This window comes from Phyllobates terribilis, unplaced genomic scaffold (genome assembly GCF_046119375.1).
Source record: "Phyllobates terribilis strain yellow unplaced genomic scaffold, ASM4611937v1 Scaffold_3__8_contigs__length_932513732, whole genome shotgun sequence".
NCBI lineage: Eukaryota > Metazoa > Chordata > Amphibia > Anura > Dendrobatidae > Phyllobates > Phyllobates terribilis.
Genome location: NW_027362763.1, coordinates 146,395,013 through 146,413,060, shown reverse-complemented (window position 1 = coordinate 146,413,060; position 18,048 = coordinate 146,395,013). Strand labels below are relative to the sequence as shown.

The 18,048-nt window shown below is 42.7% G+C and overlaps 1 protein-coding gene across 1 annotated transcript; it reads right to left on the bottom strand.

The window, feature by feature from the left end:
* Nucleotides 1–743: 743 nt before the first annotated feature.
* CMPK2 (cytidine/uridine monophosphate kinase 2) lies at nucleotides 744–16,376 on the bottom strand. The gene is made up of 5 exons (XM_073672972.1): nucleotides 15,578–16,376; nucleotides 14,021–14,132; nucleotides 2,881–3,082; nucleotides 2,570–2,803; nucleotides 744–1,315 (listed from the first exon to the last, which is right to left on the bottom strand). The coding sequence occupies exons 1-5, from the start codon at nucleotides 16,274–16,276 to the stop codon at nucleotides 1,195–1,197; spliced, it is 1,368 nt and encodes a 455-aa protein (XP_073529073.1). The 5' UTR covers nucleotides 16,277–16,376; the 3' UTR covers nucleotides 744–1,194.
* Nucleotides 16,377–18,048: the final 1,672 nt, after the last annotated feature.

Genomic DNA, 18,048 nt, shown 5'->3' with positions numbered 1-18,048 from the left:
TTTATTTTTTCCTTGTCACCACCCAAAAAAAAAAAAATAAATAAATTTTGGACTATACAAAGTGGCTAACACTTACAATAGTCTGACACTTCCTATTATTTTTTATCTTGTCCTGTGTACATTGGGGACTGTCAATATTCATCATATTCCCATTACAGGAGCAGATTACAAAAAAAGTGAAACCTTCACTGTAAAGATGAATGCAAATGACGTTTCACTGTACCACTGACAATAGGTGATGAGAACAGCTCCTCCTTCTCCCTTCCTTGCATGGTAACTCCTGCACATGTCATAGAGCATGCTCACTTGTCTCATAGAAGTCAGTAGTCCCTTTTCATAGTTGTTATGGGGTTTTTAAGTCAAAGAACCAACCTTAAAACATGTTAGTTATGTCTGGAGATGGCTACTTTTAGTATGCATCTGTTCAGACTAGTATTCTGTTTGAAAGTGACGGTCAGTCTTTTAATATTTGTATACATAGGCTCTCTGACTGAGCACCCCACCCATCAGCCTTTGACGGTTTTAAATACAGCAGTATCCTACCTACCCATATAAATGTAGGCTATCACCCCAGGAGAGGAAACACATTAGGTTAGGTCCCCAGCAAAAGGAGATCACCTTATCGTGGCTTCTGGGCATGCATGAATTTGCCAAATTATGTGCTAAGAATCTTCGTTTTTTCCTATTTTCCAAAGCAGTAATACACTTCAAATTTCATAGATTTCATGTTTTCATGCTTTAGCATTAAAAAAATGCAGAGTGCAACTTTATTTGTTAGTTATTTAAGTGAAGGTACCAACTGTGAAAATAGAATAAAAATGAACAATAAGGAAATAAAAACATTAGAACAATAAGTCTATGTCAATATATATTTTTACAATAGTATACATTCAGTATATGATCATTTTATTTTTATTTATTTATTTTACTCACTTATATAACGCAGTTAATTCCGCAGCGCTTTATAGACATTATTGGTACTGTCCCCATTGGGGCTCACAATCTACATTCCCTATTAGTATGTCTTTGGAGTGTGGGACGAAACCGGAGAACCTGGAGGAAACTCACGCAAACACGGGGAGAACATACAAACTCCTTGCAGATGTTTCCTTGGTGGGATTTGAAACCAGGACCCCAATGCTGCAAGGCTGCAGTGCTAACCACTGAGCCACCTTACTGCCCATCTAATCACAATTAGATATCACATTGTTTCTTTATAGCAGATAACGCTTCCTGTAAAACTGTCTCCATGGAGGGGCTGGCATCAATAATAACACATCCAGGGTTCTCCATCCTCTTGTATACTTCTTCCACTCTAGAACAACAATAGTTGAAATGGTCAGAATTTGTTGGTGTCCCACCTGTTATTGGCTGGATTTCGTAAGATGGCCCAAAAGTTCCTAAACCTGTAAGCTGTGAACTGGGCCTCTTAGGATTTCAGAAAAGTTTGCCCTTGTCCTAGTTAGAATTTGCTTATGTTTCTTATATTTGTTACCTTTTGTACATTTTGCACAGATAGCAGTAGAAATAAGCAAACAGTGCTGAGTTGGAGCATTGGACGATATCATAATTTACAAGATTTAGAGTTGGCCTTTTGGTAAACTAGCAAGTATACAACACCAGTTTTTATAGGTCAAGATCCTTTCTCCCATTCCACAGAGGGTGTCAACTCAAAATGCACAAGAAACATTCCAAAATTGCTGCTTTACAGGAGTTTATTGGGAGATTCTGTGGCCACCCAATAGATTTACCAACTCCCTTTTTCTGAAAACTTCCCAAGAATGGACAGTTATTATGGTGCCAAGTAGCATGGTGGAAGCTATGGTGTTACGTTTGTTATTGCTATCTACATTGGTCCACTACTAAAGGCTATGACAGACCCCAATCCATGAAAAAAGGTCAGTGAATGTGCCATTTTAAGGAATCAGGGATTCTAGCAGAGAAAGTTGTTGCTTCCCCCAGACTATTCTTGCTTCAGATTCAACATGAACTCAACGTTCAGTGCTGAAGAGATGTTGGGATAGTACAGAAGATGTCAGTCACACCGAGAGGAGGAATGTCACGACAGGATCTGGAAGGTAACACCCAACCCCAATTAGTAGTGACAACTCACCTGACGTGTCCTAGCTAATTAGCATATGAAGAGTTATGAATATATATCTTGGACGTCAAGAACTTTGTTAGGATTTGGACTGTGTAGCCTTATGGAGGTGGTTTGGGGGACTTGACAAGTTCCTTTTACTAACAGGTTTCTGGCTAACTATAGTCTCACTGCTATAAGAACAAGAGGAGTAACTTGAAACTTCTGAGGCCTAATGCAAAATCTATAACAGAACCTGCACCTGTGTCTTCTTGGAGGAGAACTGATCTTTGGACTCCTTGAAGTACCAGGGCTGGAGGTGACTGTTCTTTGTACACCCCCTATAGATACACCCCTAGATTGCATATTGGGCCCCCTGTGGTACCAGGGCCAGGGGTAACTTCCTAATAAGAAGCTTACATTACATCTAGGTAACAACGGGGATTGCAGACAGTCCTTTAATATAATTGGGATAATGAGGACACCTACTTTTGTCTGAACATGCTGTTATCTTCTAATTCCTTCTCTTCCTTTGTCTCCTCAAGTCCTCGTTTGCGGATACGACGGATTCTCTCCTCATCACAAACTGTCAGCAGAATAACAAGGTCAGGCTGAAGAAGATCCTGTGGCCAATGGTAGACATCATGGTGGGGATCTGGCAGGTTGCAGATAGCACCTCCCACCTCGGTGGCGATAGCATAGGCAGCTGTACTGTGCCAGAACCTATAAAGACCAAGTATACACTATATCTACTGAAGTTTGAGAATAATCTCTAAATCTGAATGCCATCTTACACTTACCTGTCCGCAATAACGGGGGATGCTTTTGATGCTATTGCTATTTCCGCTGCTCCAATGTAATTGCCTATGGCGTAGTAGGCTCTTTTTATCAACGATGACTCTGAATCAAAGATTTTCCTCCATTGACTGATGGAATCGGGGGGGGATTTAACTAATGTCGCGTTCAGGTGACTCTTAAGAGACTCAGTCAGAGTGGATTTACCTTAAAAAAATAATATGCTGATTGTATGTCCTAATAATAATCAGTAACCAAAAAATTCATGAGGAAATCAAACTAAAGCTCTGATCTGAAACCAGAGCTGAATAAGCAATTTCTTATACATTTTTGCAAACAAACCATTCCTCTTAGAAGTTGGAGGAATCAATAATATTCCTTAAAGGGGTGGTACACTTTTCATAATCTCTTGATTCACAGAGTACTCTGACAAGTAGCTAAATATATGGTGTCCTGATGAGACCCAGGCATCAAGTTCTTAATTCCTCTATAGATATACAGTACAGACCAAAAGTTTGGACACACCTTCTCATTTAAAGATTTTCCTGTATTTTCTTGACTATGAAAATTGTACATTCACACTGAAGGCATCAAAACTATGAATTAACACATGTGGAATTATATACTTAACAAAAGAGTGTGAAACAACTGAAAATATGTCTTATATTCTAGGATCTTCAAAGTAGCCACCTTTAGCTTTGATGACTGCTTTGCACACTCTTGGCATTCTCTTGATGAGCTTCAAGAGGTAGTCACCGGAAATGGTCTTCCAACAATCTTGAAGGAGTTCCCAGAGATGCTTAGCACTTGTTGGCCCTTTTGCCTTCACTCTGCGGTCCAGCTCACCCCAAACCATCTAGATTGGGTTCAGGTCTGGTGACTGTGGAGGCCAGGTCATCTGGCGTAGCACCCCATCACTCTCCTTCTTGGTCAAATAGCCCTTACCAACCTGGAGGTGTGTTTGGGGTCATTGTCCTGTTGAAAAATAAATGATGGTCCGACTAAACGCAAACCGGATGGAATAGCATGCCGCTGCAAGATGCTGTGGTAGCCATGCTGGCTCAGTATGCCTTCAATTTTGAATAAATCCCCAAGAGTGTCACCAGCAAAGCACCCCCACACCATCACACCTCCTCCTCCATGCTTCACGGTGGGAACCAGGCATGTAGAGTCCATCCGTTCACCTTTTCTGCATCGCACAAAGACACAGTGGTTGGAACCAAAGATCTCAAATTTGGACTCATCAGACCAAAGCACAGATTTCCACTGGTCTAATGTCCATTCCTTGTGTTCTTTAGCCCAAACAAGTCTCTTCTGCTTGTTGCCTGTCCTTAGCAGTGGTTCCCTAGCAGCTATTTTACCATGAAGGCCTGCTGCACAAAGTCTCCTCTTAACAGTTGTTGTAGAGATGTGTCTGCTGCTAGAACTCTGTGTGGCATTGACCTGGTCTCTAATCTGAGCTGCTGTTAACCTGCGATTTCTGAGGCTAGTGACTCGGATAAACTTATCCTCAGAAGCAGAGGTGACTCTTGGTCTTCCTTTCCTGGGGCGGTCCTCATGTGAGCCAGTTTCTTTGTAGCGCTTGATGGTTTTTGCAACTGCACTTGAGGACACTTTCAAAGTTTGACCATTTTTTTGGACTGACTGACCTTCATTTCTTAAAGTAATGACGGTCACTCGTTTTTCTTTACTTAGCTGCTTTTTTCTTGCCATAATACAAATTCTAACAGTCTATTCAGTTCGACTATCAGCTGTGTATCCACCAGACTTCTGCACAACACAACTGATGGTCCCAACCCCATTTATAAGGCAAGAAATCCCACTTATTAAAGCTGACAGGGCACACCTGTGAAGTGAAAACCATTTCCGGTGACTACCTCTTGAAGCTCATCAAGAGAATGCCAAGAGTGTGCAAAGCAGTCATCAAAGTAAAAGGTGGCTACTTTGAAGAACCTAGAATATAAGACATATTTTCAGTTGTTTCACACTTTTTTGTTAAGTATATAATTCCACATGTGTTAATTCATAGTTTTGATGCCTTCAGTGTGAATGTACAATTTTCTTAGTCATGAAAATACAGAAAAATCTTTAACCCCTTTACAATCCAAGGTGGTTTGCACGTTAATGACCAGGCCAATTTTTACAATTCTGACCACTGTCACTTTATGAGGTAATTACTTTGGAACGCTTCAACGGACCCCCCTGATTCTGAGATTGTTTTTTTCATGACATATTGTACTTCATGATTGTGGTAAAATTTCTTCGATATCACTTGCGTTTATTTGTGAAAAAAACGGAAATTTGGCGAAAATTTAGAAAATTTTGAAATTTTCAAAATTTGAATTTTTATGCCCTTAAATCAGAGAGATATGTCACACAAAATAGTTAATAAATAACATTTCCCACATGTCTACTTTACATCAGCACAATTTTGGAACCAAATTTTTTTTTTATTGGGGAGCTATAAGGGTTAAAAGTTGACCAGCGATTTCTCATTTTTCCAACAAAATTTACAAAACCATTTTTTTAGGGACCACATCATATTTGAAGTCACTTTGAGGGGTCTTTATGACAGAAAATACCCAAAAATGACACCATTCTAAAAACTGAACCCCTCAAGGAGCTCAAAACCACATTCAAGAACTTTATTAACCCCTCAGGTGCTTCACAGGAATTTTTGGAATGTGGAAGAAAAAATTAACATTTAACTTTTTTCACAAAAATGTTACTTTAGACCCAATTTTTTTTATTTTTGTAGGGGTAACAGGAAAAAATGGACCCCAAAATTTGTTGTGCAATTTCCCCTGGGCACGCAGATACCCCATGTGGGGAAAAAACACTGTTTGGGCGCACGGCAGGGTTTGGAAGGGAAGGAGCGCCATTTGACTTTTTGAATGTAAAATTTGCTTGAATAATTAGCGGATGCCATGTTGCATTTGAGGAGCCCCTGATGTGCCTAAACAGTGGAAACCCCCCACAAGTGACACCATTTTGAAAACTAGACCCCTCAGGGAACTTATCTAGATGTGTGGTGAGCACCTTGAAACCCCAGGTGCTTCAGAGAAGTTTATAACATTGAGCCGTAAAAATAAAATTTTCACATTTTTCCCACAAATATGTTTTTCAGCCACCACTTTTGCATTTTCATAAGGGTAACAGGAGAAATTGCACCATGCAGTTTGTTGTGCAATTTCTCCTGAGTAAGCAGATACCCCATATGTGGGGGAAAACCACTGTTTGGGCGCATGGTAGGGTTTGGAAGGGAAGGAGCGCCATTTGACTTTTTGATTGTAAAATTTGCTTGAATAATTAGCGGATGTGCCCCTGATGTGCCTAAACGGTGGAAACCCCCCACAAGTGAAACCATTTTGGAAACTAGACCCCTCAGGGAACTTATCTAGATGTGTGGTGAGCACCTTGAACCCCAAGTCCTTTACAGAAGTTTATAACATGGAGCCGTGAAAATATAAAAATCAAACTTTTTCCACAAAAATGATGTTTTAGCCCCAATTTTTCACAAAGTTAAGAGGAGAAAATGGACCCCAAAAACTTTTGTGCAATTTCTCATGAGTACGCCAATACCCCATATGTGGGGAAAATACAGTGTTTGGGCGCACGGCAGAGTTCAGAAGGGAAGGAGCAGTGTGTAACTTTTTGAACACAAAATCGGCTGGAATCGAGAGCGGACGCCATGTCGCGTTTGGAGAGCCCCTGATGTGCCTAAATAGTGGAAACCCCCCACAATTTACTCCATTTTGGAAACTACACCCCTCAAGGATTTTATCAAGGGGTATAGTGAACATTTTGAACCCAGAGGTACGACACAGAATTTGATAACATTAGGTCATCATATTGAATAAGTTGTCATTAGTCTTGAGCGCAAGTGCTCGCTACTTGAGTTTGCATCGGGTACTCAGGTATGCACCATGTATCAAGGGTGCTCGAGTGACATGCTCGAGTCCCCGCCCGCATGTTTCACGGTTATTAGTCACCCCAAAAGAAAACATGCGGGGATCACTCGTGCATGGCAGGCAATCCCCGCAAGGATTTTTGGCCGCGAAGCATATGGGGCGGAGACTCGAGCATGTCACTCGAGCACCCACGATACTCAATTCATACCCAAGCACCCGATGCAAGCTCAAGTAGCGAGAACTTACGCTCAACTCTAGTTGCCATATCGTCATCTTTTTTTTTTTTTTTACTTTTGAAAAAAAAAAAACAACCCTAACCCCAACCCCAGCCCTAGCGTTTATTTTTTACACTGTTCCTAGTGTATAAGTGATTAGACGACTTTATTCTTCGGGTCGGTGCGACTACAGAATTACCAGAATCATATCGTGTTTTTATGACTGACAGCTGTCACACACTAAAGACGCATTTTTTTGTAAAATCGCCATATTTTGAGAGCTATAATTTTTCCATATTTTGGCCGACAGAGTCATGTGACGGCTTGTTTTTGCGGGATGAGTTGACGTTTTTATTGGTGCCATTTTCAGGCACGTGACATTTTTTGATCGCTTTCTATTCCGATTTTTGAGAGGCAGAATAAACAAAAAACAAGAATTCAGGAATTGTGTTATTTTACATTTTTTTATTCTACTCCGCATGTGGTAAAATTGATAAGGTAGCTTTATGCTTCGGGTCAGTACGTTTACAGCAGTACCACATTTATATTGTTTTTCTATGTTTTGGCGCTTTTACACAATAAAAACTATTTTGTAGAAAAAAATGTTTTTTTGCATCGCTTTATTCTGAGAGTTATAACTTTTTGATTTTTCGGATGATGGAGCTGTATGGCAGCTTGTTTTTTGCGGGACAAGATGACGTTTTCAGCGGTACCATTTTTATTTATATTCTTTTTTTTGATTGCGTGTTATTCCATTTTTTGTTTGGCAGTATGATGATAAAGCATTGTTTTTTGCTTTTTTTTTTTTTTTTTTTACCGTGTTCACTGAAGGGGTTAACTAGTGGAACAATTTTATAGGTCAGGTCGTTCCGGACGCGGCGATACCAAATGGGACTTTCACTTTTTTTTATTCTGATTGCCTGCATAGCATAGGGATGGAGCACCATCCCTGTGCCATGAAGGCTGTCAGCGCTGCACAGTGAGAAGATAGTTTGGTCATGCACTGCGCACGACCAAAAAATCTTCCTGCTGTCTGGTGACCCGGATGTTGTCATGATGACATCAGGTCATCATGGCAACATCCGGGAAGCCGCGGCAGACAGCGCTGGAGGCCGGAAGTGGAGGTGAGTATTGCGATCACCTCCCCTTAGCCACCGCAGCATTGCGGGGGTTAATGTGCCGGGAGCGGTGCGGGACCGCTCCCTGCACATAGCACCGGGTGTCAGCTGTGACAATCAGCTGACACCCAGCGGCGATCGCGCCCGCATATCCTGTGTGCGAACGCGATCGCAATGACGTACTAATACGGGTCAGGCTCTTAAAGCCCAGGGCACTGACGCGTATTAATACGTCATGGGCTTTAAAGGGGTTAAATGAGAAGGTGTGTCCAAACTTTTGGTCTGTACTGTATTTTCCCCTGTAAAAAAATAATTACATTAAAAAAATGAATAAAAATGATATATTTGGCATCGCCACATCTGTTAAAGTTTTGGTCTGTCAAAATATAAAATTAATTAACCCGTATAGTAAATGCCGCAAAGAAAAAAGATTGAAATGGCATCAAAACATTGTATGCACCCCAAAATGGTATCAATCAAACTGTCAGCTCACCACTCAAAAAACAAACTCTCACAGCTCTATTGACAGAAAAATAAAAACATTATGGCTTTGGAAAATGACTGTAAAAAACAAAATTTGTATTTATTTGTATATTGTTTTACAAACTTCTGACCTGCAGAATGATGTTTCCAGGTTATGTTTATCATGCAATAAACGCTGTAAAAACAAAACCCCAAAAACAATAGCAGAATTACATTTTTTTTTAATCCAGATTATCCCACTTGGATTTTTTTTCCTGTTTTTCAATACATTATATACTAGAATGAATAGTGTCATTCAAAACTACAACTTTTCCTGCAAAAAAAAAAGCCTTCATATGGCTATGGTTATCAAAAAATAAAAAAATCATGCACAGAAGATAACAAAAGCGTAAAAAAATAAAAATCGCACAGACCTAAAGGCAGACCTCGGCTAAGTGCAGACCGAGATAGTCGATGAGCAGAAAACAGTGGCCCAGGGGCCCTCTGCCACCTGCAGTCGCCGCCTGCTGTCACCGCTCTCTGCATCCGATGTAGATAGCGGTGAATAAATTGGTGGAGGAGGGGCTGGCAGCCCCTTCTTCCTCCAATCAGAATGTGAGACAGCTGACGCAATGATGTCATTTCATCATGTCAGTTGTGCACTGCAGAGAGTCAGTGCATCGGAGACAGGAGCAGAGCACCAGGGGAACGGGAGCGAGGTGAGTATGTGGTGAATTTTTTTCATGTGTTTGGGATGTTTGTTTGTACATAGGATGCTATGTGAGTGTTCATACTGTATATAGGGAGCTCAAACTGTATATAGGAGGCTATGTGGGGCTCATGATGTATATAGGAGGCAATATGGGGCTCAAATTATATGTAGGGGGCTCAAGCAGTATATAGGAGGCTATGTGGAGCTCAAACTGTATATAAGGGGGATCAGCTTTATATAGGAGGCTATGAGGGGCTTATACTGTTTATTGTGGGGCTCAACTGTATATAGGAGGCTATATGTGGTTCATACTGTATATAGGAGGCTATGTGGGGCTCATGCTGTTTAAGGGAGGCTATGTAGGGCACATGCTGTATATAGGAGGGTCTCAAGCTGTATATAGGAGGCTTTGCATGTCACATAATGTATATAGGAAGCTATGTGGGGCTCATGCTGTTTAAGGGAGGCTATATGGGGCACATGCTGTTTATAGGGAGGCTATGTGGGGCCCATACTCTATATAGTTAGGCTATATGGGTCTCATTCTGCTTATGGGAGGGTATGTTGGGCTCATTCTGTTTATGTGAGGCTATGTGGGGCCCATGCTGTATATAGGGAGTCTATGTGGGGCCCATGCTGTATATAGGGAGTCTATGTGGGGCCCATGCTGTATATAGGGAGGCTATGTGGGGCTCATACTGTATATAGGAGGCTATGTGGAGCTCATGCTATATATAAAAGGCTATGTGGGGCTCATACTGTATATAGGAGGCTATGTGGGGCTCATACTGTATATAGGAGGCTATGTGTGGCTCATGCGGTAAATAGGAGGCTATGTGGGGGCTCATGCTGCATATAGGAGGCTATGTGGGGGCTCATGCTGTATATAGGAGGCTATGTGGGGGCTCATACAGTATATAAGAGGCTATGTGGGGGATCATACGGTATATAGGGGCTATATGGTGCTCTTAAGGTATATAGGGGGCTGTGTGAGGACTCTTACAGTATATAGGGAGCTCTTACGGCATATAGGGGGCTGTGTGGAGGCTCATACGGTATATAGGGGCTTTGTGCAGGCTCATACGGTATATAGGCGGCTGAGTGCGGCCTCATACAGTATTTAGGGGAATGTTCTTCCTCTGTATAAAGCGCTGGTAAGGCCGCACTTAGAATATTGTGCACAGTTCTGGGCTCCGGTGCTCAGGAAAGACATATTGGAGCTAGAGAGGGTACAAAGGAGGGCAACTAAGGTAATAAAGGGAATGGAGGGACTAGAATACCCAGAGAGGTTGTCAAAATTAGGCTTATTTACGTTGGAAAAGAGAAGGCTTAGGGGAGACCTCATAAACATGTATAAATACATCAGGGGGCAGTACAGAGATCTCTCCCATGACCTGTTTATACCAAGGATGGTGACAAAGACGAGGGGGCACACTATGCGTCTGGAGGAAAGGAGGTTCGTGCACCAGCATAGAAGGGGATTCTTTACGGTCAGAGCCGTGAGACTCTGGAACTCTCTGGGAGAGGAAGTGGTGATGTCCAACTCACTTAATGAGTTCAAGAGAGGCCTGGACGCCTTTCTTGAGAACAATAAAATTACATCTTATGCTTAGTGATAGTTAATTAATCCAGGGATTTAATCTGATTGCCAGATTGGAGTCGGGAAGTGAATTTTTCCTCAATGATGTAAATTGGCCTATACCGCATGGGGTTCTTTTTGCCTTCCCCTGAATCAACGCTGCGGAATAGCTGCAGTGCACAAGAAATAGGCTGAACTGGATGGACGCTTGTCTTTTTTCGGCCCTATGTAACTATGTCAGCATACTTAAGTTCTGCTTAATATTAAGTAATACAATTAATATTAATATTCAGCCTAATGGTACGGCCTTCCACAACAGTCACGATTTCTCTTGTGGCCCCTCGGAAAATTAATTGTCCACCCCTGCCTTCAGGGATTGTCTATCCACTGTCCCTAACGTCATGTCCTCCCTCTATCAGAACCTGAATCTCTCCAAAACTGAACTCGTGTTTCCTCCCTTTAGTAACCAACTCACGCCCAAGATTGCAATTGCCTGGGAGAGTTCAACCAAGGCAAAAAAGGAATAAAAAAATGCAGCAAAACCTGGCAGAGATCAGTTTTGCTGCAGATTTCTGACTTAAAAAAAAAAAAACAACATTTGTGAACATAGCCTAACATCCTCCATAATCCTAACATCCTCCTTCTCCAAGTCTTCCCTCATGTAACGCCAGTTTTCTGGAATGCACTAGCCCAGACAAATTGACTAATACCTAGCCCCCACATTTTTAAACATGTTATCACCTCCATTCACCAGCCTAAGGCTGTGTGCCCACTATGCGTTTTTCAAGCATTTATGCTGCAGAATTTCCGCAGCATAAACGCCTCAAAAACGCTTGGTAATCCGCCCCCCATGGTCCTCAATGACAAGCCGCAATGTCAATGCCCATGCTGCGGATTTTTCCGCAGCATTTATGCTGCGCTCAAAAATCTGCAGCATGTCCATTAATTTTGCGGACACGCAGCGTAATCGCCGCCATTGACTTGCATTGAGACGTATATAATCCGTGTCAGTACATTTGTACACACGGATTATATGCGTTTCAATGTGCGGATGGTACCCAAGTCTGGAGGAGAGAAGACTCTCATCGAGACCTGGGTACCATAGAAACTGTAAAAAAAAGAAGTTTAAAATAAAAAATAAAGTTTATACTTACCTTCCGATGTCCTCCCGGTGTTTTCTCCCCTTCGTCCGGTCTCTTGCAATGCTTGCACTGTTGTGAAGGACCTGCCATGACGTCTTTGAGTCATGTGACCCATCACATGACTCAATGACGTCACCGCAGGTCCTTCAAACAGCGCGAGCCGCCCAAGAGACCAGACGCGGCAGAGATAACACCGGGAGGACATCGGAAGGTAAGTATAAACTTTATTGTTTTATTTTTTACCATTCTTATTCTTTTTTTTTTAACTAACTTGGTCACACTACTATAAATCCATGCCGGTTGCATGGATTTATATAGTGTGAACAAGTTGTCAAGCACTTTTCCAAGTGATGCTAAAATCGCTTGGAAAAGCGCTTGCTAACCCGCATGCAGAAATGCATGCAAAGACACTTGACAAACGCTTCTACCTGGCAGGAAAAACGCATGTAAAATCCGCATGCGGTTTTCCTGCCAGGGAGAAGTGGAAAAAATATGCAGCATTTCCGCATCGTGGGCACATAGCCTTACTTCAAAATCTTCCTCAGAGTCTGGTCCTCCTACTCATCTGTCACCACATCCTCCATGCATTCAGTATTGGTAACTAACTAACTATACTTAGACAGATGCCGGCTGATGACCGGATCATGCAGCTTATTTAATATGCCTTAATTATAATGATGGCTGGATGATACATGACAAGCACTTTCTGCCTATTGTGTCCTCCTATTTCCTTATAGATTGTAAGCTTGGGAGCAGGAGCCTCACTCCTCCTGTAACTGGTGAACTGTGTTACTTTGTGATGCTTTTATTGTCTCTACAAGTCCTCGCTTAATTGTAAAGTGCTATGGCGCTATATAAATAAAATTATTATTTTATTAGGGGGTTAGAGGTCTTGCTTTGGGTCACCTAAATGTTGGTAGGCATAAATATCTGAGTGTTACATTTAGAGAAGCTCTTGGAACTGGAGATCTGCAGTCATCCAATGTACACATGGAATAGAGTGATCATTCACACATCACACAGATGGGCATAGCCCATGATACTAGATGACGGAGTACGGAGCACCACATAAAAATTTGGTAACATTTGGTATTTAGTAGTTGGCGACCAACACAAGCTTCTTTTGCTCTCATAGGAAATCACTGAAATTTTATTTAAAGGTGTATTCCCATCTCCAAGATCCTATCCCAATATTTAGTAGGTGTAATAATAATAATATTACCAAATATCTCCAATTAAAAATGTAGTATAGTTTTTCTGATTTGCTACGTCTATTTCCTCATGTGCAGGTATTACAGGACCTTGGGTATCCATGGTTACGACCACTAATAAAGTGACAGTTAGTTAGCTGGTCGCTAGTGGTTGTAACCATGGATACCCAAGGTCCTGCAATGCCTGCACATGAGGAAAGAAACAGAGCAAATCAGAAAAAAACTACACTACATTTCTAATTGGAGATACTTGCTAATATTATTATTATTTCACCTACTACATATTGGGATAGGATCATGAAGATGGGAATACCCCTTTAATTCCTAGATCCAAGAGGTAATGTTTCTCCTTGCGGAGAGTGACATGTCAAGCCTGACATGCCAAGGTGAGGAGACTTTTAAGCCGCAATGCTCCTCTGGGAATTATGCAAATTGTCTCTTCAGAGAGGAAGAGGACTAGAACTCTAGTGCCACCTATAGGAAGTAGCAATCTAAAAAGTCAATATCGACTCTCTCCCAGCCAAACCAGATCTCATACTTTGCACTGACGAGGGGCAGTACCCCAAAACACAGTGTCTGCAAATTGAGATTTTGGTTTTGACTTTAATCCTAAGTCATGTGACAAGGCTCGTTGGAGAGTCAATATTAACTTTTAGGATTGTTTCTTCCTATAGGTGGCGCTAGAGTTCTAGTCCTCTTTTTCTTTGAAGAAACAATTTGCATATTTCATTCCTAAAGTTTTATAATAACTTGGAAACAACTAACTGAAGGTGTGGAGCCAATAAATGTTCTTACCTGTAGCATCAAGCCCCTCAATAACAATGATGGGGTAGCGTCCTCTGTCCGGGATTCTGTGCGACTCCATTGAGGCCAAAACCTTCTGAGCTTCAGGGATAACTGAGGAACACTACCGGAGAATAGACAGAAACATGTCTGTGGGTTCTTCCTCTGGCTTGTATAGTATCAGCACAGGTCCGGGAACTCTTTATAAATTATAGTAGGAAGTACAATAGTTCTTATTCTATACACCTCAGCTGCTGCAGAACCTCTCTGTAAGAGGTAGACTGCTGTCCACCATTGAAGGTAGACATGGGTCCATTAGGATCAACCTTTAACCTTACATGTTGATCCAGAGAAAGGAACAAACCCCATGAGGCAGATGTTAATAGCCCCATATTAGTGGAAAAATTCCTTCCCGTCTCCACATACGACAATCAGACTAGTTCCCTGGATCAACGCCCTATCACAGAGTCTAGTACCAATGACCTGTAACGTTAGATTTTTATTAAACATACACAGTTCCTCCTTATACTGTTGTAGTGAATCAACCATTACAACACCCTGTAGCAGAGAGTTCCATTGTCTCACTGCTCTTACAGTAAAGAATCCATAGTATCACTGCTCTTACAGCAAAAAATCCATAGTATCACTGCTCTTACAGGAAAGAATCCATAGTCTCACTGCTCTTACAGTAAAGAATCCATAGTCGCATTGCTCTTACAGTAAAGAATCCATAGTCTCACTGATCTTACAGTAAAGAATCCAGAGTTTCACTGCTCTTACAGTAAAGAATCCAGAGTCTCACTGCTGTTACAGTAAAGAATCCAGAGTCTCACTGCTCTTACAGTAAGAATTGAGGTCTGTGATGATCTTCTTTCCTCCAGGCATTGGTGATATATAATTAAATTTTTGAAGAAAGCATCTGTAACATGTGAGTTATGTATGAGGTTTTGCAGCTTAGGTTTGTGTTATGATGTTCTGTAGGATGCAGGAGTTGTGATGTGCACTATAATGTAATGCATTTTCAGGGGTCATTATTATACACAGGTTGAGGTGTGTATTCTTAGGTTCTGCAGCAGCAGAGTAGTATTCTATGATGTTCTGCGGCAGCTGAGGTGTATTATGAGGTTCTGCAGTAGCTGAGGTGTATTGTGAGGTTCTGCAGCAGCTGAGGAGTGTATTATGAGGTTTTTCTTCAGATGTGGTGTGTATTATAAGATTCTGCAGCAGCTGAGGTTTGTAGTATGAGGTTCTGCTGCAGATGAGGTCTGTATTATTAGGTTCTGCAGCAGCGGAGGACTGTATTTTGAGGTTCTGCAGGAGATGAGGTCTGTATTGTCATGTCCTGCCACTGTAGAAAAACAGGACTGTATAATATACGCTGCAGCTGCTGAAGAACTTCTTTTTGAAAAAAAATGTCAGTTAATTAATGGTTGATTTTCTGAAAAAGTAATCTACAACAGGTTGCTTCTACTGGCAGAGATCAGTAGTGCCCATGGAGCGCCGCTCATCTCTATATAATCATCATGTTCCATATGATAAGATACAGAATGTACAGAATACACCTCTCACCTCTTCCAGTACGTCACAGGCATCTCGTAGAGAGTAGAACACGGCAGAACCTTTAATGGTGTCCACAAATGGAGATGACATTGGCTCCTCCACTCTTAATACTCTTGACCTTGTCGTCTTCTTCGCTTCTCCATTCAGCTCCCATAGGTGTTGCCAGATGTCTTGTTCTTCTGTACTGTAGCTACACAGCTGGACATCCTGCCGATACGCCATAAGGACGTCACATAATCTCGTCTGGACATCAGGGCAGCAACGAAGGGGCAAGATGAAGAACCCCTTCTGTAGAGACCCATGAAGGTCCTCTGGACAGTATGAGATCATTCTTAAGATCTCGCTTCCTGGAAGCTGGTGAGATAGCTGCTGTCCTAAAGACTTGTGTAGTCTAGCAGATTTTACCCTACCTGCATTATTTAGAGATACCGAAAAGGCAAGTCCTCCGTGAACCAGCATCGACCAGTCGTTGGCGGTCATGGATGGAGCCCGAGATCCGTGATTGTATGATTGGAAATAAAAGGGATTAGGGGAAGATCTGTTTGGTTCCACAGCAAACATCCGGGATGTGGAAGCACTGGCCATCCCTTTACTGTCTGCAAGTCCAGATCTTACATAGAAGTGAAGCTGCAGGATAAGTTGGTGTCTTCTCCAGCCTGGCATCAGAAATGTCTTATATAAAACCACCCACATGTGAGAAGGGTTCATGTCATTACTGGAGAGAAGAGAAACTTTAACTACTGAGGAGAATAGAAACTCACATGGTCACATAGTCGGTGTTGACTTCCCAGCTAGTTTCTGTTTCCTGACTGATGAGGTCACTGACTTTCATTTTCCCAGCTGAGCTCTTCTGTGTACAGCTGCTTATCTGAAAGCTGATTATTACATGTGATGAAAGGAAAGAAACCAAGCACAAGGAATAATCCCTTACGTGTTCTTTCTGTCATTCACCTCGAACCTTGTGAGCAGACACTTAAAGGATTTATCTTTAACAAATCCGTTGGGGAATGATTTTGTGGCACTTACTAATATATAAGCATTCGCCCCAATCCTGAAAGCCATTAAAGAGGGACATATTCTGCACAGCGTGCAGTGGCAATTTTTATTTTACCCTAAGACATTTCCTTAACCTCACCCATTTCAGCCCATACAGAAATATTGCTCCTAGTGAAGCCTATTAGTGTCCCATAGAATACGTCCATATTACCCCACACCCCACACATAGTACCCCACAGTGCCTATGATTCACCCCTTGGGCCGTGGGGTACTCAGTAGCTGGGCCGGTCGTCGGGGCTGGGGGATGTCACGGTAGCAGTGACCCACTACGTGAACCAGGGCAGTCAATAAAAAAAAAGGGGAGATGCTTTAATAAAGGGGATTTAAAGTTCTTTTAATGTTCATGACGCCACCTGTGGTATGCGGCTATATAGGGCCACCGCTCCGCGGTGCAGATCCTCTGGAGCTGGTGATGACGCAGCAGAGTTGGTTCAGCTCTCCACAGGTAGAGCTTAGCTCCAGGGCAGTGTAATGGTAATTTGATGAGGTAGATGTTGCTGTGCAGTGTAGTGCAGGGGATGGCGCAGATAATAACTCTAGGACACAGTGGGGTGCAGTCTTCAAGGTTTACTCATGATTATCACCTTGCTCCTGGTTACAACAGCCAAATTATCACCACCCACATCGTTCTGCGTTCACCGAGGCAGGGGTTCAGCAAACTCCCAGGTATCTCGGGACTACATGACAGGACCCCTTGTTGTGTGCCTTTCTTGGTTGTCTTCCTGCGCTAGCTTTCACCCTCCTGCCCTGCGCCTCGTAACCAGTGTCCCAAGCCAGTAACCTCAGATCTTGGCGGGTAACCTGGAGTTCCCTGGATCCTGTGTGGCTACCTTTTTGGTGATTAGTTGCGGCTGTAGGCAACAACACCCTGAAAGTGTAGATGCCTCCGGTTTCCAGCTGAGCGTTGTAGTTCCCACTGGTTAGGGGCTGGTCCCCTTCTGCGGCCTGATCCCTCCACGTCCTGGTAGATTTGGGTGTACGGGTGGCTTCCTGCACTTCCCGTACCTCTAGGATCCCCTCTCTCTTGGAGCCTTCCTCTCTGCTCCTCTCTTCTCTTCAGTCTGACCTCCTGGGCCTCTCTCACTCAGGCCCGCTCCTGCAGAGCTCCTGCTCCTTTCACTGTCCTCCTCTGACTGTCTGACCACGTCCAAGATGGCTTCCCTTTTTATATCACTGCTGAAGTGCTCCCCTGTACTTCTTCCTCCACCCACACCCACTACATGGTTCCACCCTCCAGCTAGGGACCAGGGACTGAGCTCTCCCTTAGGAGCAATCTCGCCCTTCCCTCCTGAAGTGTAATGGATGCAAGTGTGTGTGTCCCGGGCAGTACTCCTTCATTACCTGAGAGTGGGATACCACACCTCTGGGGTAGATGCAGTACCTCTGTGGCGACTGAACCCTCAGGGGCGCCAGACCTACCACAC

What these genes read in the sequence shown, in the direction of transcription:
- CMPK2 (XM_073672972.1), bottom strand. Translation starts at nt 16,276, where the DNA reads ATGAACCCTTCTCACATGTGGGTGGTTTTATATAAGACATTTCTGATG. An exon ending in TCCCCCGTTATTGCGGACAG is followed by an intron (nt 2,804 to 2,880) that starts GTAAGTGTAAGA and finishes TGGTCTTTATAG; the next exon opens with GTTCTGGCACAGTACAGCTG. An exon ending in AACAGCATGTTCAGACAAAA is followed by an intron (nt 1,316 to 2,569) that starts GTAGGTGTCCTC and finishes TTGTTGTTCTAG; the next exon opens with AGTGGAAGAAGTATACAAGA.